The following is a 20,658-nucleotide window of genomic DNA, read 5'->3' on the forward strand; positions in this document are numbered from 1 at the left end:
TCATTCTTCATATAACCGAAGCCCGCGCATGTTGATGGAAGTCAAATTTGACAGGTCGCACATTCCGTACATAGCTAGATATGTTAGCGCTCCGAGTCTTGTAAGACGATGGATGGTGTATGTGGTGTTGATTCCACTGGGTTATCCAATGCCGTGCTCTCATGACGTTTAAGACTAAAAGTTAACAGATCATTATTGACACTAGCCTTATGAACCTTAATGCCAATTTCAATAAATCCAATGAGGTGGTATGCTAATGCTTTTATCTAACCATTGCTAAGCACCCCTATGCATCCCTGCTGCCTGATGCCACCTAACTACGGCATGGTGCCGGTGTGTCAAAGGCTTAACGTTATCCTACCAGGTTAATGGCATCGATAAACTGTCCACGTCATTGACACAAGCCCCTTTGTTAAATCCAAATAGGAATGTTAATGTGGTGACTGATGATGATGCATCACAATTTGTTTTCAATTCTTAAAATCAATTCAGGTATCTGTTGGCAATGGGTAAGCTTGTCAGTTCCTTCTGCTGCTGACCTCTGCCACAGCCCCTCGTGTCCCAACTGCCGCCCGTGCAGCTGACTTCTGCACCGTGTCCGTGTCCACAGTCCCGTCTTCAGTCCCGAGTCCACAGTCCCCGTATCCACAGTCCCTGTCCACAGTCCCTGCATCCACAGTCCCGTGTCCATAGTCCCGTGTCCACTGTCCTACGCCCACAGTCCACAATCCTGTGTCCATAGTCCACAGTCCTGTGACCAGTCCTGTGTCCAATAGGCTGGTATCCACAGTCCCATGTCCACAGTCCCGTATCCATCTCCATTCCCCCCTGACCACAATCCCTTTCCACATTTTCCTGTCCACAGTCCCGCGTCCACAGTCGTCAGCCTTCCACCCGGTGCATCGGGTCTCGCTCGGCCGGTCCTTGGCGCTGTTGACCGAGCCACCGCGGCCCGCTGACCGGGGCACACTGGGCCGATCGCCAGGTCTAGCACGACATGGGTAAAAAAAAATCGAACTTTGTGGATGTGCAATGAAACCTATACAAATATGTTCAAAAATGATCATACTACATTCAGTGGCGTAGCCAGAAATCAGCGAAAGGGGGGGCCATGGTGCTCGAGGGGGCGACTTTTTCCCTTGAGAGGGGCGCCATTGTCAGCTAGTGAAAGGGGCTGTTTTTGCCAGTCTTGCCTTCCATGGGGCATCAGTCTAAAATACAACGTCATTGTTAATGCATGATTTACTAGTTGCAAAATACGAGTATGAAAAACAGGTTTCGCTGATTTTTCATATCCAATTAATCCAATTTGCAGCCTAGTGTTTTTTTATCAAAACACCTTGATCTTGATAAATATTTAGCACGAAATAGGAAACGATCTAAGTCTTCGGACATTTTATTCCCAAAAATAAGCATCCATGCCAATCCGAAACGGTAAAATATACGTTGCTCGATAGACACAACCTTTATTGTATGCAAAAAAAAAAATATATACAAGTTCACTCACTGATCCAAAGTAAAAACGGTGGCGCTGCGCGACGCCGTTTTTGAAATATTCGTGAAAAACCTAGCGGGGGGGGGGGGGGTGGCGTAAAAACGCCCCCTTGCACGGCGCGGGTTTATGGGAGAAAATTGAAATGCTCTTCCTCTGAAGAACAAAAACACCCTTAAACATCGGGATACAGATAAACATGGCACATTTACTCGGAAAATTTCACTCGTGATGTGACCTTTTTTATGCTACTGAGGTCATCTCAGGTCATAAAAGGACTCCGGTAGGATTTGGACAATAACTTTTGATAGAGATATGGTAGAGCAATGAAACACCTTATATAATTATTTTCCTTCTCGAAAATACGGATCAACTAATATGCAATATTACCTTTCCCGGTTAGGTGATGACCTTCACCTTAGGTCAAATTCTCAAAATGCCCTTTTAATGTCAAATTCTAGTTCATTTGACTGGTCTCGAAAAATGGAACACGATGCCGGTTCACCCACGCCTTGCTGGGGAGGTTGAACATCCCTCCTGCAGTTTTTCGCGAATGTCCCAAACACGACGGCGCAAAGCCCCGCCGTTTTTGGCACACCTTATTATACATTTGTTCTACATATGTTGTGAAAATTTCAGACCCAGGTCGCTTAAGGTCAGTGTCAGTTCAAGTGACCTCACTACATCAAAAGTTTCAATGTCTGCTAAAGCTACACCGAGGGACCGATCGCTTTGAAACTTTCAGAGAATAATAAGAGCAACATCATGTACAAAATGTATATCATCGAATTTTGATATCAATGACCTAAGGTCAGGTCAATTTTGCGACCTCCCCATTGGGAGTCAATGGGAGAAATTTGAAAGTCGTCCTATTTAGACGGAAGGCATCATAAACACTCTAAAACACTGAATTACTAGTATCTTTGACACACTGAACATGAAAATGGCTCCCTTGACCCCTTTTTATGCCCCTGAGGTCATCTCAGGTCACCAATGGTATCTGACTGTTTTCCGCGAATAACTTTTGATAAGGGCATACTAGAGCGGTGAATCATCTTAATTGTGTTTGGCTCGACAATACGGATCGACTGATATGCAGCTTGACCCTTACCGGTCAGGTCATGACCTTGACCTGAGGTCAAATTTTCAAGTTGATCTTTCAAGGTAAAGTGATAGTCGACACGTCTTGACGAGAGGAACACGATGCTAGTAAAAGAACGTTCGTGCAAGGTTTGAGTCAAAAGTTATTGCAGAAAAAACCTGTTTCAAAAAAAATTGGCTATTTTGTTACTTTTAGTCCCCTGCAGGCAAAACCGTTGACGGTAGGTCAAATCCGAGAAAATTACTCAGAAAGAGCGTCAATAGGGCTATCAAATGCGCTTTTCCGCGGCTCTGCAGCTTTATTAGCTTCCGAGCTGTGCGTCAAGTTGTTTAAAATTGTCGACATCTGACTTACAAATCGGCGAATTTTGGCCTTCAATGACCTCTGGTGACCTGACCTTTGACCTGACCAAAAAAATGACCGAAGTGATTTCTTCCTTATTTTCCACACTCTTTCGAACGCCGCCTTTTCCGTATCGCTACGTGGCCCAGGAGCCGAGTTAGAGAGGGTTGGGTGTTCAACCCCCCCCCCCCCAGCAGGGCGTGGAATTCCAGGACCCCAGCAGGGCGCGGGTTAAACTTATCTCGTGCAGGTCTGAGCCAAAAGGTATTACAGATAAACGTCCTCCACGAAAACGTATATTTTGAGGGTAAAACGTTTATCTTAGGTCAAATCTGAGATAATTAATCAGAAAGAGCATAAAAAGAGCTATCGAATGCACTTTGCTGCGGCGCTGTAGGTCAATCTGTTTCTGAATCCTGACTTTTGCGCCGTTTTGTCGAAAAAAATGTCAGATCGGCGAAGTTTGATTTTCGGTTGTCTCTGGGGACCTGACAACCGAAAATCAAACTCTTCGACCAGTTCGACCTAACCTTAAAAATGATCTAAGTAGTTTTGTAATAGTTTTTGACGCTCTTTCGAACGCCGCCTACTGCGTGTCTCCACGTGGCCCACAAGCTGAGTTAGAAGTGGGTGTTCAAACACCCCCAGCAGGTTCAATTAAAAAAACGCGTACGCTGGGGGCGGCACCGCACTGCTAGGCGGGGGCAGCATCGCAATGGGCGGCACTGCGCTGAGGGGCACCACTTGCATTGAGGGGTAGCATTGTACGGTGAAGGGGCGGCGTCGTCCCATTGAGGGGCGGTATCGCAACGAGTGGCGGTGGCACAAACGAGGCTGCCTCATAAGAAACGCTTGGCACATCCTAGCCCAGCTCGGCGACCCCTGGCTGCTGCATCTTGAAAAGGGCCCTTGGTGTCGATGAGAAAGCCCCATTGTCAAATAATTACCTAGCGTCAGTGGTTTCGGGGGGGGGGGGGCGCAATTGATCTTGAATGGGGCGGGGCGACTGAAGTCTCCATTCAGATGGGCGTCCGTGACTACTGGAGGGCGCCAACGACCTCGGATAGGGCGAATGTGATCTTAAGAAGGGCACCGGGTGCTCTAGATGGGTGCGATGCTTGGATGGGGTCTCTGCTGCATTCAGTAGGGCGTCGGACGCTCTGGAGGGGCGCCATTGATCTCGGATGGTTCGACTGGGATTTTCAGAGGGGCACCAGTAGTTTCAGAGGGGCGCCATTGATCTAGGATGGGCCGACTGAAGTCCCATTTCAGGTGGGCGCCAATGGCTCTTGAGGGGCGCCAGCGACCTCGGATTGATGGTGCGACTGTGATGTTTAGAAGAGCGTTGAAGGCGCCATTGGGCATGGATGGGGCCACTGTTGCCTTCAGCAGGGCGCCGGACGCTCTTGATGGGCGCCTTGAGCTTGCGTGGGGCGACTGTAGTCTCAGGGGCGTTGTCTTGGATGGGGCGAATGTGAGTCTCAGATGGGCGCCGGGTGGTCTAGAGGGGCGCCATCAACCTTTAATGGGGCGACTGCTCCGTTCAGGTGGGTGCCAGCGACTCTACAGGGGCGCCATCGACCCTGGGGGTTCGGAATTTCTGGTTTCCGGAGGGGCGCCCTTCATAATTGGGGGCTCAGGTCCTATTTCGGGGTGCCCTGGAGACCATTGGGGTGTCCAGGCACCCCCAAAGAGATATTGAGTTCGATCCCTGTCTGCACATCACTTTTTAATTCATGTTCCCTCTGTAAAACGGCATCAGCCTATTCGGCGCTAATTGGGGCGCCATCTGGGCGGCTGGGCGGAAAGGGGGGGCCATGGCCCTTTAACTTTTTTGGACTTTTAAAAAAAGTACCGCAAAGTACCGCTTCGAAAATCTCGCTACATGTCAATGAGTCATTGCACTACAAGATCCAACAGTCATTTCTTGCGACTTTTTGCGACTTTGGATGAAGCAGCCAAACATCAACCCGCGCCGGACCGGTGCTCGGCGTCAAACGCGCCGGGCCGGGAGGCGTTGATTGAACACTCCCCTTCTAACTCGGCTCCTGGGCCACGTAGAGACACGTAGTAAGTGGCATTCGAAAGAGCGCCCGAAATTCCAGATAACATAATTAGTCATTTCTAGGTCAGGTCAAAGGTCACTTCACCAGAGGTCATCAAAGGTAAAATGTTGTATATAACAACATTTCTCGAAACACCGGCCCTTACCTCGGGGACCAATAGAGCTACATCGTCGCGGAAAAGTGCATTCAATTGCTCTTTTGGCGGTCTTTCTGAAATAAGCCCTCAGATTTGGCTTAACCCTTGCCCCTAGTGGTGTTTTTCCAGCCGCGAACGTATAGAAGGGGTCCGTTGGACCCCCTGCCGTTTCGCCCCTGGTCGAGCTAGAGCTTCCCGGAAAAGACGAGCGTGTTGCCCGTGACAAGAGAAAGCTGATGAATGATACCCATTTGTAAGGCCCTAGGTCATCGGTTGATCTTCCAGGTCAGGTTAATGACCCAAAAGTCGGGAAAATCGGGACCAGTTAGAACGTCGTAAAGGGTGGCTGCTATGGGTTTTTTGGGTGCTGATCACGAATATAATGTTATTTATGATCATAGATGATGTCTTCATACATTTAGGCCAGGTCGGGTCAGGTCAGGTCAGGTCAACCAGTAAGGGTTTTGCCGGGTATTTGAAGTAGGTGGCAACCGCCTCTGACAGCTTCGGAACATGTTACGAAGGCACCAAAGCTACATAGCAAATGTTCAAATGGTTGCTAGATTCGAATTCAGCTCCAAAAACTAGCCTAGAAACATGTAAAACTAAAAAAATTGACCCAAGGTCATCAAAGGTCAATGGCCTTACCTGACCTTCCGGTGACCTTGACACCCACCCTAATGCATGGGAGCAACATAATACTCCATGCTCGAACGCTTTAAACCACGAAAAGACTGCAAACTCGCGGCTAATGCGAGCCGACATACGCTGAATCGCGATTCCGGCCAAACATGGTCTCGAAAGAAGGTCAGAGGTCAAAGATCATTAAGGTCAGGGTCATGAAATTTTCAGGTTAGCTGTGAAATTAATCATCGCGAGGGTACTGAAAGTTTCGTTGCGATCGGCCGCTTTTTACGCGAATTACTCGGGAAAAACCGAGGGTTCCGTTCGAAGATTCAGGCCCTGTCGCGCTAGAATGGCATATCGGCCCACTGTGCGGGGGCCACCGCGGCCCGGCCCGCTGACCCACCGACCGAGATGGCCCGGCGACGTTTGACGAGCGCCCGACCTTGGGGCGGGGAGGGGGAGAGTCACCTTTCTACCTCATCCTCCGGTGGTATTAGTCATCCTTTACCGGAATGATGTTCCCATGCAGATGAGGTGTCAGACTGTCGGTGCATTCATACAATCTTGTCGAATGGTATTGGTCGGACATTAAAGCATTGGAAAAGGGGTATTATGTAGATGAGAAACTGGTAAGCACAACTTCAGGAGATACCAAGGTTGGCAGTAGTTTGTTTTAATAAGCTTAGAAAAAGTGCATCATCAAAGTGCGGTTCATTGATCATTTTTTTTTTATAGAAATCTGTAGCGTTATATGCCAAAAATAATACCTACCGATGATTTTATATAAGAACACATAATTATCTTCTTCATCATATTTCTAATTCTATTTATTTATTGTTATTTCACCAATACCTAACGATTAAATTCTTCTGTCAATTGATATATAGGAACCTATCCAAGGCATGAAAATGCCTATGATTTAATTGATCACGACATCCATTTTGAAGTTCAAGAAACCGTTCTATCTCGAGCTACGAAAAAAATCACACTTATCTGATACGATCATATACGATCTTCGAAGCAGATGTTCCTCAAACGTTAGAACGAGATTAGGTACTGCCATGCTGCTCGGTGGTCAGAAAACAATACCGCACATATTTCCCACAGGTGGTGGAATTTACGGGACTGGGCGAAAGATTCATTTTTCTTGGTGCTGTTGCTGGTTGTTTAAAGCATGCGTTTGCAGCGCATTTGTCAGCCTATACGACGGACGTCAGATAAACTTAGCACACCAACCGGATGGCTGTAACATCTGTGTAAATAAGTGAGCGTAAGCGAATGCAGGAATGGTAAGCCCTTGCAAATGTATAGGTTTTCTCCAAAGATGGAAAACACATTTTTCAAATACCTTTCTATCCCCATTTATCCAACATCTTCACTCAACAATAGTCGATCTAAGTCATAAAATGACAAACAGGATATGTGCGAAGTTTATATTTTGTAACAATCTGTTATTCGCATGCCCCGCTAACTGCACCTGTCCCTCCCCAATGCCGCCGGTTCCTGGCCGATGATCACACGTCACCTATGACCTCTGACCTGAGCTCCTCTGTTCCAGGTGAAACGCCAGCTGAGCAGTCAAGGTGAGTGTTGACCCGGGGATCCCCTCCGAGTGGCCGGGGTGGGTGTGTCTCGGCTCCAATTCGTCTATCGCTGACGACAGTCGCGGGAGGAGATGTGAGGGTGACAGAGGACGCGGGGTGACACCGCGGGGCTCCTGGCGACTGACACGGCGGGGAGATGGCTGGATGAGTGGGCGGGGATGTCGTCGTCACCGCCCCCGGCGAGAGGCAGATTCCCATGGCTCCGGGTCTCGGCAGCTCGGGCGGTTATTCGAAACGAGCGCCAGACAGACAGAAGAGTTTTCGTAAGGATCCTCCAGACGCAGGCCCAGTTTTCGTTTCGCAATAGGTGAACAAGTGGTGAGCTTTTCGCCAGAGCCAGTCGTGTTCTGCTTAGAGAACGTCTTTTCGATGGAAAGCGGCCAGAAAAAAATATATACACCGAAATATAAATACAGATCAGGTACAAGAAAACAGAGGTCAAGGCCGAACTACTGCTAAAGAGCGTACTTCGGAATCTCCATAAGTCGACGATGTGAATGTAACTCGGCTCGACAGTCGACCTGACAAAATATATGTGTTACAGGCCGTATGAAAACTCAGTCCGTTTGCAAACGGCCTGGCCCGATTCAGGCCGTTTGGAAACGGCCTGGACAGCCCAGTCAGTATGCAAACGGACTGAAAAGTCAGGCCGTTTGAATACGGGCTGAAATTCCAGGCTGTATGCAAACCGCCTGAAATTTCAGGCCGTTTGCAAACCGTCTAGGCCGTATGACAACTTTCCAGACACCAGGCCGTTTGCAAACGGTCTAGGCATTTTGAAAACAATCTGGTCTGCATAAAGTTACAGCTGGGCAATGTTGAGTTTGTTGAAGCACGACCGTTTCATGACATTACACGGCACCATGAAATCCTGAGGTGCATTCGGCATCCGGAAAAATATTGTCACTCGGATATTCTCCGCCGGAAAATTATTGTTGAGCGCCTATCTTCAGCATGCCTCGTTATCGCGATACCGTTCGTGATCCCCGATGATTCTCGCTAGTTCCGGAAAATTCTCCCTGATTTTCCCGATGACGAATGCAGGCCTGGTCAGGAAGAGATTAGCAGAACTGAGACCCGGCCCGTATAGCGCCCGGTCCACCCGGGCTTCCCCCGGACTTCAAAGTTTCGCCTTCCACCGCAATGGTCAAGTATTGCCGGCGTATGTACGCCACCGGCCAGCCGCCGGCGGTCGACCGGGCGCGGTGAGGACTCTAATGTGAACCAGTGGCGCGGGAACTTCTTCCAGACTGGGGGGGGGGGGGGGGGGCTGAACCACAATAGAGATCAACCTAGGGTACCCCCAAATGTAGTTTTCTCACCGGTTTTAGGCCACTTATTTTTCAGACCTTGGCCTTTTCAACAAAAAAAAAAAACGAAAATATTTGCAAAGAAGTCAGGTATTCCGTCTCAGCTGAGTGAAGAAACTACCGTTTTGGCAGCCTGGAATAAAGGTTTTAATCTGCCAAATGAGTTGCCGAGCCAGTGGAAGAGGTGGATTTTTCACTTGCATGCTTTCTTCCTTTGTGACCCACAACCCCTAATTAGGGGAGGACAAGCTGCCCCAACGGTTCCTGACCTCATGAAAAGTTGTGGGACACCCCCCCCCCCACGGCCCCAGAGCTGTGGGAGCAAGCTTTCCCCACTGCCCCCTCCCCCGGTTCCCGCGCCTATGTATGAATCTATGAAATTGTGTTGGTAGATTTCCGATTTCGATTCCTCCAGCTGGGGGAGGGGGGGGGGGGCTCAAATACATTACGAGCCCCCCCCCCCCAGCCGAAAAGTTGGAGGGGCTCAGCCCCCGCTAGCCCCCCCCCCCCCGGTTTCCGCGCCACTGATGTGAACTCTGATGTCCATTGCGCGCTCCGGCGTTTTATGCCGCAAAATAAGCGGTGAGTCTTGTAGTGATACGTTTCACCAGACCTCACCAGTAGTGGCTTCACCAGGCTCCATCAACTGGATGGCCGTACACAGGCGGACCGTGAACTTGTATAATTAGTAATATTGTCGAAAAACGGCCGGGCCGAGCACCAGCACAGTAAGAAAATGTTCGACGTATGTAGACGAGTCATTCGGCATGGAATGCGCAAGCATTCACATGGATGCAGCCTGATCATCGACCGACCTGGATACATTAAGTTCAATCTTCAGAGGCTGTTGTACTTCGCCAGACCGTTTGAAAACTGACTAGGCCGTTTTCAAACTGTCTAGGCCGCTTCAAACTGCCTAGGCCGTTTTCATACGGCCTGATATTTCAGGCGGTTTGCAAACGGCCGGCTTTTTCAGGCCGTTTTCAAACGGCCTGACTGAGCCAGGCCGTTTGCAAACGGACTGGGTTTTCATACGGTCTGTAACATATGCATGAAAAGGGTTGATATTTTAGAAAACCCTTTGCTTGGATGTTTTGTCAAGATTTCATTGAAGCTTGATCGCGATTGTGATATTCGGACTATTTGCTTAAAATAGGTATTCAACCGTCAATCAATATTGCCAAGTAAAGAAGATTGCACAAGGCCCACGAAGGTTTGGATTTAAACGCATTGCCAACTCTAAACTGGAGTGGCTTGAATTTATAGCCCTATCAAGTATCAGGAGATAGGATGCTACGCCTTTTAGCTCCTAGCAGCATAAATGTAGGCATATCATTAGGGATTATGCATTTCACAATGGCAAGGATTAAGTAATGCTCGCAGTTGCCTCTTGAGTTCCTTTTCTTAGAGATGCTGAAGCCTGAATCCAAGTCAGTTACACATAGAGGTTTGCCATGCCGATGCCTGCCTGCAATTTTACTAGGTGTTGGAATTTTTTGAAAAGAAAATCCCGTGAGACGACTAACAAGCGCCGTGGCTAAGTGTGGATGTATAGGGAAAATGAGGTGAACCATCGAGACCCAACGATCGGCGACAGTCCAGTCCTGACAGCAACAGCCAACCTTGACCTGTCCCTCCCGATTATGTAGTCGTTTCTGATCAGTTCATCTTGGTGCGGCTGAGGTGTAAGTGTCGGTCGCTAAAAACGCATTAACATAGACGAAACCACGCTCCTCAGACAGCCTAGAGAAGTTTCGACACTACAGTTTTTCATGCGCCGTGGATTACTTTCGATCGTGTAGCTTCGTTGCCGGTCGCCCTGTAATTCATTATATTACTAAAGTGAGGCTTAGAATGGATGCAAAATTAGGGACAAATCTTGAATATAAAATTCTATTTCATGTTACCTACCATTGTTTTTCAATCTATAAACTCCCATTCCATCAGAGCCGACGAGATGCGTGTATAATTGGGGTAACGTTTGCCTTCTTACCTACATCTACATGATGTTAAAGTGACCATCCCACCTTAACATTAGTTTTGAGTTGAGATAGCCAAATTGGTGGCCATGGCCTGAAAATATCGGTTTGGGCACTCACAACATCGAAAAATGCTTTAATTCGGAGATATGGAATTTCAAACTTGCAGTTTTCGGATTCTAAGGGGCTAATGCATTGGGATGCCCCCTTAGAATTTGTGACGTCAGCGCAGATTTAACGATTTTAAATCTTTTACTAAAACGTTTGGTAGCACGCGGTGGTATATGCCGCTTTGCGCGCAACAAGTGCCGCACTTTCAAATAAAATCGCTAGGAACAGCGGAGATTCCAAAAAGTAAACAAAAGTAAAAGTCTAATATCTTGAAAACCGGTGAACATTTTTCGATGAAATTTGGTAGATAATCGTTTTCGCTCTTTCTGAACCGAGCGACATCACTTTCATGCCAATTCATTAACTTTTTTGAAGGTGGGAGGGTCCCTTTAAACAACGCTTGTCGCTTCATTATTACAATCGTTCAAAGCTTATTCGCCTCTGCCTCAGGCCTAGATGAACTCCATGATTCGTTGAATAAATTCGACTCGGGTGCGCCTGCATGCGAACATATGATGAATAACCCTTGAAGGTTAGCCTTTTATAGAGCATTTTTGAAGCCCTTTACTGCACTTTTTGAGACAGACGACTGAATAGTGACTTCCAATGGGTACTCTTCGGGTACTCTTCAATCTTCAATCTCTTCGGGTACTCTTCAATCTGCGGCACAAACACGGCATCCAAATTTTGTCTCCGGTAATAATTCAGCCGGCAATATTCCGTTTTCCTTTTTCATCGCCTCCCGCCGCAAGTGCTGACAAACATGCAATGGCGTAAAGGAATGACATTACGAGTATGTGCATTTCGAGACGGCTCCTCTACCGGCGCTGCACATCTGAACATTCTCGTCCTTATTTCACGTCACAAGTGCCACTTCTCGGTCCTGTCAGTTGTCAAGTAAACACTCGGGTAGAGTGGACAATCAGAGTGATTGGGGGGTCGATTTGTGCTCATCCATGGTCACGATTGTGGCGTAGGTGTTAAATTGTTTACATACAAACAAAGGCATTTAGCCCGTCGTTCGGCTTCAATATAACTGCTATGGCTGGCATGGTCAAGCTTTGTGGTAATAAGAGACCTTTAAACGGTTACGTTCGGTTTTCGGACAATAGTATTAGTCTCTCAGGCAGACCGCAAGCCATAAACAGCAAACGATCAGTGTTCGAACAAAACACTGCATCGGACCAAAACGATGACAAGACCATTCACCAAGGACTTCCTGATTTGTTTACCACAGTGGCGATGCATCTTCAAGTGCGAAGAGGCTGCGCATTCCAGGCCTAATTGGCGTGAGCAGCGATTTTATCGCCGTAATAGCCGTTCATCTCTCGTCATCGGTGGGGCCGGCGCCTGATAAAAACACCTCCCCATTTGGCTGTTTTCCGGTGGGTGGCGAACAGGGCCCGGGCGGGAGGGGGGGGGGGGATGCCTGCGGCACCGTTAGCACGCTCTTTGTGGGTCAAAGGTCGAGGGCACAGGTCACGGGTCAGAGCCTTGACAATGGTGTCCCTCTGTCGCTTACCTCTGCGCAGTCATTTAGCGATTGATAAACCATCGACTTCACTGAGATGACCTCTCGTATTGACTATCAATTCGATCCCCCACAGCATACCCTAGATTTGTTTATGTTCCTTTCATTGTTTCTGGCAATACATTAGTTGTAAAAACAATTCAACTGCAACGACACCAACGGCAACTGACCTCACTTCTTGAGGTCAGTTATTCAGCTAGTCAATTTAGACAGCCTGCTCCTGTGATTGCTGACTCTAAAACCACCAGTCACCACTCGTCGGCCTGACTGTCTCCCTCTGTGACCTCAGAGCCGCTGGTGACCTACCAGTCGGTGCCGAAGACGTCATTCTCCTGTGACCTGGTCGGCCCGGGATACTACGCCGATATGGAGACACAGTGTCAGGTGAGTGAGGCGAGCTGTTTGTAGACAGGATCGAGATCAAAGCACGGATATTTCCGCGGGGAATATTATTTGTCTTGACAGATCAGCAACAGGTCTCGCTCGCTCTCCCTCTCCGCTTCTCCCTCGCTCTCTTTCTTTTTCCATGCCTCGGTTCTCTTTCTTCCTCCGCTGCTCTCTCTCTCTCTTTCTCTCTCTCTCTCTCTTTCTTTCTCTCTCTCTCTCTCTCTCTCTCTCTCTCTCTCTCTCTCTCTCTCTCTCTCTCTCTCTCTCTCTCTCTCTCTCTCTCTCTCTCTCTCTATTGATCTCTCTGTCTCGGTGGCTGCATCCCAATGACTGTATTGGCAGCCTCTTCTCAGCAGGAGTTCGCTAAACAGCCCGGCGACCGTGACACCGACCAAGATATTAGCTGTTAGCTCGGTCGCAGACTCTCTGACCGGCCTTCCAACGGACCTGTACTCGTATGCCCACGGCGCGATTTGAGTGTTATTGAACCGTTAATGCGCGTATAAATGTCGTGTTGTGATTAGTGATTACCCCCTTGCAGTTCCCCGTTGAACGACATGCTAAGCAGTGAATGGGACGCTTCAGATGCTATGTCATTGTAACTAAAATTGGTTTTACTCTGAGTTCAGAAGTGACCGATGACGATGAGCAGCGGTTGGTCGTTTAAACAGAAGTATAACAAATGTCGTTGTGTTTCAGATTTTCCACGTCTGCCAGGGCAGCCGGAAGGACTCATTCATCTGTCCTGGCGGAACGGCCTTCAACCAAAGGGTGGGTACATTTGGGTAACATCGTACTCATCTACTTGAAAAAATCGTGCACTTGCATTCGTAATCGATCTCAACTCCAACAGAGCTGGGTGCCGTTCAAAGTTACGCATGGATCGCCACACTCGCACCATTTGTGACCCTTTGTGTTCATTTATGACCACACATTTGGCATATGCTACAAACTCCCCATTTTCTGTGTGCAGGTATTTGTCTGCGACTGGAGCACCAACGTCGACTGTCCGTCCTCTCGGGACTTCTACTCGCTCAACAGTCGGATCGGCAGCGACGAGCCGTTCCACACGGACGTCTTCATCGGCGGCCGGCTAGGTGGCAGCACCAACCGCCGGCCAGGTGGCAGCACTGACCGTCTGGCCCGTATCGGCTCAATCCCGGACGGTCAGCTCGGCAGTCAGTCGCAGGCCCGACTGAAGGCCGTCAAGCCGGACGGCGCCAAGCAGAGCGGCAAGTTTGATACATCATCGAATATCCGAGTAGGAAACACGCTTTTACTTAACACTCTCTTCGTGGAGGTGCCCCGATTTGTGGCCAAGGAGACGGAGCCGAGCGAACGACCGGCGACTGAAGACAGACCTTCGGTGGAGCCTGCCGTAAAACCGCCTACCTTCACCAGCAGTCGTCAGGACGTTCTCTCGAAGAGGAGAGAGGGCGATAAGAGAAAGAACCAAGCATACGGATCCCGGCTTAGAGAGGAAGGCTATTTGCCCGAGTCAAAGCAGCAGTCTAACAAGGATGAGGGAAAAGGACGAAGGGTGTCCCTGGAGGGATCCGGAGAGAATCTTTCAGAGAAGGATGCATATCTTCCCACAGATACGTCCGATGCTGCTCGTCCTGCTGACAGAGGTAGCTATCTGCCGGAGCCAGCGCAAGAGGATAGTCCTCCGTCCTCAGCGAGAAAAAGCTACCTCCCAGAGGAGGAACCCGACAGCTCCAACTATCTCTCCGAGGAGCCACCTCAGTCCACCGCCGACACCTCCTTCCTCCAGCCTCCTCTGTCATCACCAGAGCTCCCAAACAGCATCCTTGACGCGTTCTCACTGCCGGAGGTAGACGAGTACGGTCCGGAGTCCCCCACCACGGCGCCGCCGCGCCTGCCGCCGATGAACCTGCTGCCCCTTTCCGACGAGCCGCCTCCGCCGACCACTGAGAGCCGCCTGCCCTCCACCACAGAAAGCTACGGCGTGCTGGATGAGGGGGAGGACAGGGAGAGCTCTGCGCCTCCGGCCGATCGCAGGGAGCTCGGCCTGACGCGGAGGCTGAACATCGGAGGGGGCGAAAACGAGATAGAGGTAGAAAGAAAAACAAACCAAAGGCCATCTGAGGAGCCAAAAACATCAGAAACCGATAGATTCCAGTATGACTTCGACAGTGTGCGAAACACACTGCAAGATCGGTTGAAAAACGTCGAGCCGTTTGACGTTCCTGCTGATACACTAGCGAAATCTGATAGGACGACAGTAACTCCCCAGAGAGGGTCGTCAGGGGACAGCGTGGCACTGCTAGCACCGTGGCTATTTTCACTCGCTGAAGTCCCCATGTAGATACCGGGTAGTTGTGTGAATACTCCGTCGCACACGTTGGGCCAATGTTCAGAAGACGCGACAGAAAGGGGCATGCAGTTACGGGACGTGCAAAAGCATGTGATATCTGGCGACACTACCCATGTAAGTCGCAAGCAGCCAACGCCCGGAATATTGTAGGCGGAGGGTAGGCCAACTTGCGTGTTTTGTACCCATAAGCATCGCCACTGAACCCCACAATCGCGATCAAATCGCGACCGAGAAACTAGCGAGTGAACTCTATAAAATAGTCATGTCCACTCATTCCACAGGGTCATTGAACGCAAACATCAAATCACCGCCTACTGACCATACACCGCTCACGCCTGCATTGGGTACCTCGTGCTCCATCCACCGCCCCACATGGCCCCACAGCGTCCCCGCCCACCAGTACCGCGTGTAAGACGACCTGTACTGCCTGTGCCAATGACCAGCTGCGAGTAAAGACAACGCAGTGCCACGCAGAGGTGCGCGACTGCGCACTGCCCAGAGCGCACCATTGTCGTTTCACTCTGCCGTGTGCGCACTACACTGTGATTCATCAATAAATACATGCTTTGTAGACTTTTTTGTGATGTTGGCGTTTCTACGATTTTATGTTCGAAATATCACTAATTGAAGATAGAAAACTGACGGCGAAGAAACGTCTGGCTGGATAGGTACTAATTCGAAAATACAACCGCAAATACAAGTTCACGACACAGGTTCACGTTTCTGAGACCATCATACACCTTTGAACTCATTTACATTCAGTGGTATATATTTACTGAAGTAATATTCACGTACATATATGTGTTCCTAAATCTTCAATACTCGCAGCTAACAAGTCATTCGGTGTATCATTACTAGCGTGTCGTGCCAAATATCGTCTCCAATTCTTGCATCTACACCATTCCACATAAGACATCAACCGGAGACCACACGCCACAGAATCTATAGCACACACTATTTACATATATCGCCATCAGCCAGCGGCAGCTCAAATTTACTAAAGACGTGTTCTGGAATGATGCGAACGACAAAACCGGCGATCAGCGCAATCTCTCACACACATTCACGCGCGGACACCAGCGACGGAGGGCTGACGAGAGTGCCATCGGTACGCGTCCAATGCACGCTCCATATTGACTTATCTGAAATCCTCGGCGCTGAACATACCCTGCGAACAGAACAACTCGTTAGAGCGACTCCTTAACGTGAGAACATTCGAGCCACTTGATATCAAAGGGCCTGATGTTAATATCACTTGCCAATGTAAATCTTAAATGCACATATACATATTAATAAAGAAAAGGACTTATGTATGGGTAAAAAAGACAAAGCTCTAGGCAACAAAGGTTAAAAAGTCGCAGGGTTTTCTTTTCGTATTCAACCATAAACCTCTGTATACAGAGGTCTATGATTCAACCGAATCCACATGTTACAAAACCACATGGGTGTTCACGGGCACCGCAAACTGCTGAGTGCGGTGTGTGCAGCAGGCGGTGGGGGTAGGCCGGGATGGGTAGGCGGTTCTGACGTCACGGCTGCGTGCGATGGACGGTCCCCTGTGGCTGGTCCCGACCGACCACAGCGGTCGCTGTGTGCGGTGACGGAAGGATGATGTGGGGACACAGTGGGCAGAGCTTACAGCCTGTGTAGTGTGTACGGTCCGACCGCACACAGGGCCCGTGAACAGCCCTCACATCTCTCTGCTATCTAACAGTGCCCCACCGCAGTCCAGCGGGCGACTGTCCGGGTCACTGACCTTAGCCCGTCGCAGGATCGAGTCCTTGGTCGGGTCGTACGGCGAGTCCTTCGAGGGGATCTCCAGCACCGCCGGCAGCGCGCTGCTGTGACCGTCGATCACGTGACGGATCTGCTCGGCAATCTGTGGGGTCACGTGACACAGCGAACGAGTCAGGTAAAGCACGGAGCAACAACGATGGAGAAAGGCGAGAGCTCCAGCACCTCATCCACGGTCATTGGAACTAGTTGTGGGTCATCGCCACTGATGAGAAGGGACAGCAAAAAACCTACTGCACTATCGATGCGCCGCAACGTATGCAGGATAAAAGGACGCAGCGTTGAAATTTTAACGCTTTTCAAGCACACTCCTAATTACAATAAAAACACACACCCATCTCCAAGGAACAAGTTCGTGAGCGAGGAGAGCGTCCGTCCGCACTTACAATCTGGTTGATCAGAATAATGTCGATGTCGTCACGGGTGACAAACTTCTTGAATGCATCCTCAATCTCGTTGAGAGGGGTTTCTGAAAAAAGCGGACCACACTGAATTGAAGGGCACTGGGCAACAGACTACATCTAATAACCTAAACTTATATACCTGGCGTTGATAAACGTAATAAGAATTACAAAACATGTTAACAGATGCATAGGTACATCAACCACAATACCTAGCATCTGTTCAATAAATGTCTTGGTCTTAGTTCCTTGGCTTACTTGTGTAAAGGTGAAAATATTATCCATAGACTTTGACTCACCTTTGTTGACCACCATAAAATTTGGTTTTCTTGACTTGTTCATTTCTCCAATGCCACCAAGAAGAAAACCAACGCAGGTATCCTGAGAACACAAACATACCGTTACGTATAAAGTTCTTGCACCATGCAGTATGCACTACCAAATATGGGGTCCTGGTAAACCATCATAACTACCGCGATGCTTCCATAATCGCGATGAAAACTCAGCTGAAAGAAGCCGTTTCTAGACACCCACTTCCAAAATAACTAGCCACTTGTCAACCGAGCCAACCTTTGACATCCAGTCTCCCGATTCAATCCAGAATGGCGCGATCGATTCAAGCCAGAATTGCGCGATCGGACAGTAGAGGTCGGGGAAAATTCAATATTCGAGCTGGCAACTGTCGGGAGAAAGTCGCGGTGCACCCGGGAAGACCATGCCCGCATCTACTTGAGTGTTGCAATGTTATCAAAACTGGACTTTGTCCCATGGACTGAAAGAAGGCGAGGTCGGGTGGTAGGTCCGCGGTGTCATCAGCAATGCATTACCTACCGGTACTACCCGGCCCTTCCACCCATCAGCTTGGGCCAGGGGCGTAGCCAGGATTTCCTCCAGGAGGGGGCCCAAGGTAAACCCCCTCAAAATCCAAAAAGTCATCGGATTTCATCCACTATTTTTTTTGGAGGGGGCCCAAATAATGTGCCCCTTACCGTACTTATGACACCGCGATGGGGCCCTTTTGGGCTCCAGGGGGGGGGGGGGGGCGGGCCATGGCCCCTATGCCCTCCCCTTGGCTACGCCCCTGGCTTGGGCCATATTTCTATCAGTAAAAAATGAGCCAGTTGGAGACTTTTGTAAACTGTGTGGTTAATGCAAGGTCATGCTCGAGTCAACACAGAAAAAGCAAGAGCGTGGTGTGGGCCCACTCCCTGACTGCTGAGCAAGTGCATACCCCCCCTCTGTTCTAACCAGTAACCACTCAATGCTCATACACTTCCTATAGTTGTCAGGACTCAGGGGTGACTTGGGAGCAAAAGCCCCTTCTGCCTGTTGTAGGAAACCTAGAAGGTAATTAGGTACACATTGCTAAGTGTTTTGCTTCCAAATTTATGTACGTAATCCACAATAGTCATTTCCTAATTTGCTTAGGAACATTTTTTGCATTCTTTGGAGTAAGACTGACCATGAAGTTACCATTCCAACTAATTAGTATTTCTAGCAAGGACTAATCTAGCAGGGACAATATGATATGTAGATCACAAACATGAGACAAACATTCAAATTCAAATGGCATGGTGTGGCCATGCTTATACAAACTTCCTCTTGACTTATAAAAAACTTATCACTCACTTCATCGCCAATAACTGCCATCAGCTTTCCTTTAACAGCTGCAATAGCCATTGTTGCTTCTAGTTTGTCTTTTCAGCTGAAAATAAATCATTAGGTTAAGTAATTCCAATACAAAATCACAATCCTGGTCTTAATAAGGTTCAGAATCAGGCATTGGGAATGTTTTTTGTATGTATTCAAAATCAAACACTCATTGTATTTGCATGCTTCTCAACTATTGGCAGGTAGCTAAGTAAAACAAGTTTAAGTAATTTGCTCGAAAATTAATGTAGGCAATCTACAAAAATCCACCAATTAGGTATCTGCCATAGCTGATAGGTATAAAAAATAGCTCAATGGATTTGATAGGACAGGTACGGGGACCCGCAGTTGCTACTGTACACGAACCCCAACTTTAGAGGTCTGTCCTGTCCAGTAACAACCGATAACATTGATATCTACTGCCGGTCCCTGTACAAGAGCAGCTGAGGTTTTCTGTGCATGCCCTCTAACAGCTTATCGTTGTTCCCTGTGAGGGTGCTGGGACAATTTACTCAGGGTCGCTGTACAGTAGCAACTGCGGGTCCCCATACCTAAGCTATAAAAATTAGGGACATTCAACACATAATAAACATAAGGTGAGCACAACCTACCACAGTTTTTCTAAATAAGTTTTGCCTGAATGGATGATTGGGTGGTTTTGGAATTTGGGCAACCCATTCAACCATTACACGATAAGGTGCCACAAGTGGAGCTCATTGCGATTGACACCACAGAACCACCACAAGACCTTGTCAGCACATGGTTCACCATTTCTAATGTTAATTTCAGTTTAACGTATCACAGATAAATGATGACACTGTTCTCCCAGGTCTAGCGTGGCCCTTTCTCGTCAATTGCCAACTGGCTGAACAAAGATGCGAGTCATAGGACTGGAGCTCCCTGGCCGCAAACTTTTCAAATCAGTTGAAAGGTTACTCGGTACTCTCTTAGCAGACGTCACCCGAGCTGCCATATCTGCGTCTCACGTGCGCAACAATTGTCTTTTCACGGTTAACAAAACATAATCTAACCTGATCTAACCTTACCTACAACCTAACCTACCAACCTTCAACCTAAAACCTTTAACCTAACCTACCAACCTACAACCTAACCTACCAACCTAGGTACCTAACTGGATATGGCAGCTCGGGTGACGTCTGCTAAGAGAATACCGGTTACTCTTCTCAAGTTTCAAATCAGACACCTTATCCACTAGGCCGAACAAGGCCACAATGAGGACAAATTTTATACCTTTCCATTCAAATTTCAATGACTCAGCACAAATTAATGCTATTCTTTTTCTTTTTTGTAACTAGTCATGTCACAGTCATGAAAGGACTTTAAGTTAGCTGCACGTATGTAAATTAACTAGAGACCAGGTAGGCATCTACGGTTGTCAGTATGATACATCAATGGCTGCAGTTTAATATTCAGAAGCGAAAATTTGTTTATAATATAAATGAGCAACAAAATTGCAAGGGAACGAGCATACGAACCTAACACACAAGTGTCAGTGTGGAACTTGCCAGTGTATTTATTTGCGCAGATTATGAAACATTTGCGTGACAAAAGCCGCATAAAACTGTGTAAGAAATTTACCATTCTCAAATCGTGTGACTTCTACTGGCAGCTAGCAGGCAAAATTTCTGCTCTGATTGGTCGAAGCTTCCTTCTACCGATCTCCATTGAAGTAGAGTGAGTTTTAGAGGCTCTCAAACTTTTGTATTTACAGGGGCTTTCACAATACTTTGTTCTTTTATTTCCTCTAATTTTCCTAATTTATTATTA

General features: G+C 48.3%; 2 protein-coding genes across 4 annotated transcripts in view; one reads left to right on the plus strand and one right to left on the minus strand.

Moving 5' to 3' along the window:
* Positions 1-15,601, plus strand: part of LOC122388310 — a 28,247-nt gene extending 12,646 nt beyond the window's left edge. For both annotated transcript variants that reach the window (XM_043379278.1, XM_043379279.1), the window contains exons 4-7: positions 7,324-7,348; positions 12,590-12,684; positions 13,387-13,458; positions 13,661-15,601. In XM_043379278.1, coding sequence (XP_043235213.1) covers positions 7,324-7,348; positions 12,590-12,684; positions 13,387-13,458; positions 13,661-15,016 — 1,548 coding nt within the window. In that variant the 3' untranslated portion in view covers positions 15,017-15,601. The remainder of the gene's footprint in view (positions 1-7,323; positions 7,349-12,589; positions 12,685-13,386; positions 13,459-13,660) is intronic.
* A 171-nt stretch (positions 15,602-15,772) lies between these two features.
* LOC122388311 (V-type proton ATPase subunit F-like) lies at positions 15,773-20,414 on the minus strand. Of its 2 annotated transcripts, none has more exons than XM_043379281.1 (6): positions 20,367-20,414; positions 18,850-18,925; positions 17,520-17,601; positions 17,206-17,288; positions 16,782-16,904; positions 15,773-16,193 (listed from the first exon to the last, which is right to left on the minus strand). In XM_043379281.1, the coding sequence occupies exons 2-6, from the start codon at positions 18,898-18,900 to the stop codon at positions 16,164-16,166; spliced, it is 369 nt and encodes a 122-aa protein (XP_043235216.1). In that variant the 5' UTR covers positions 18,901-18,925; positions 20,367-20,414; the 3' UTR covers positions 15,773-16,163. The 2 variants fall into 2 exon arrangements, with proteins under 2 accessions (XP_043235216.1, XP_043235215.1); XM_043379280.1 differs by lacking the exon at positions 20,367-20,414 and adding an exon at positions 20,262-20,285.
* Positions 20,415-20,658: the final 244 nt, after the last annotated feature.

Source organism: Amphibalanus amphitrite, unplaced genomic scaffold, assembly GCF_019059575.1.
Source record: "Amphibalanus amphitrite isolate SeventyFive unplaced genomic scaffold, NRLGWU_Aamphi_draft 000317F_arrow, whole genome shotgun sequence".
Lineage (NCBI taxonomy): Eukaryota > Metazoa > Arthropoda > Thecostraca > Balanomorpha > Balanidae > Amphibalanus > Amphibalanus amphitrite.

Excerpts from the sequence above, each read along its gene's own strand:
- LOC122388311 (XM_043379281.1), bottom strand. The coding sequence starts at position 18,900 with ATGGCTATTGCAGCTGTTAAAGGAAAGCTGATGGCAGTTATTGGCGAT. Across the intron at positions 17,602-18,849 it reads TGGCAGTTATTGGCGATGAA|GATACCTGCGTTGGTTTTCT; the intron begins GTGAGTGATAAG and ends TTGTGTTCTCAG. Across the intron at positions 16,194-16,781 it reads CGATCCTGCGACGGGCTAAG|GGTATGTTCAGCGCCGAGGA; the intron begins GTCAGTGACCCG and ends TTCTGTTCGCAG.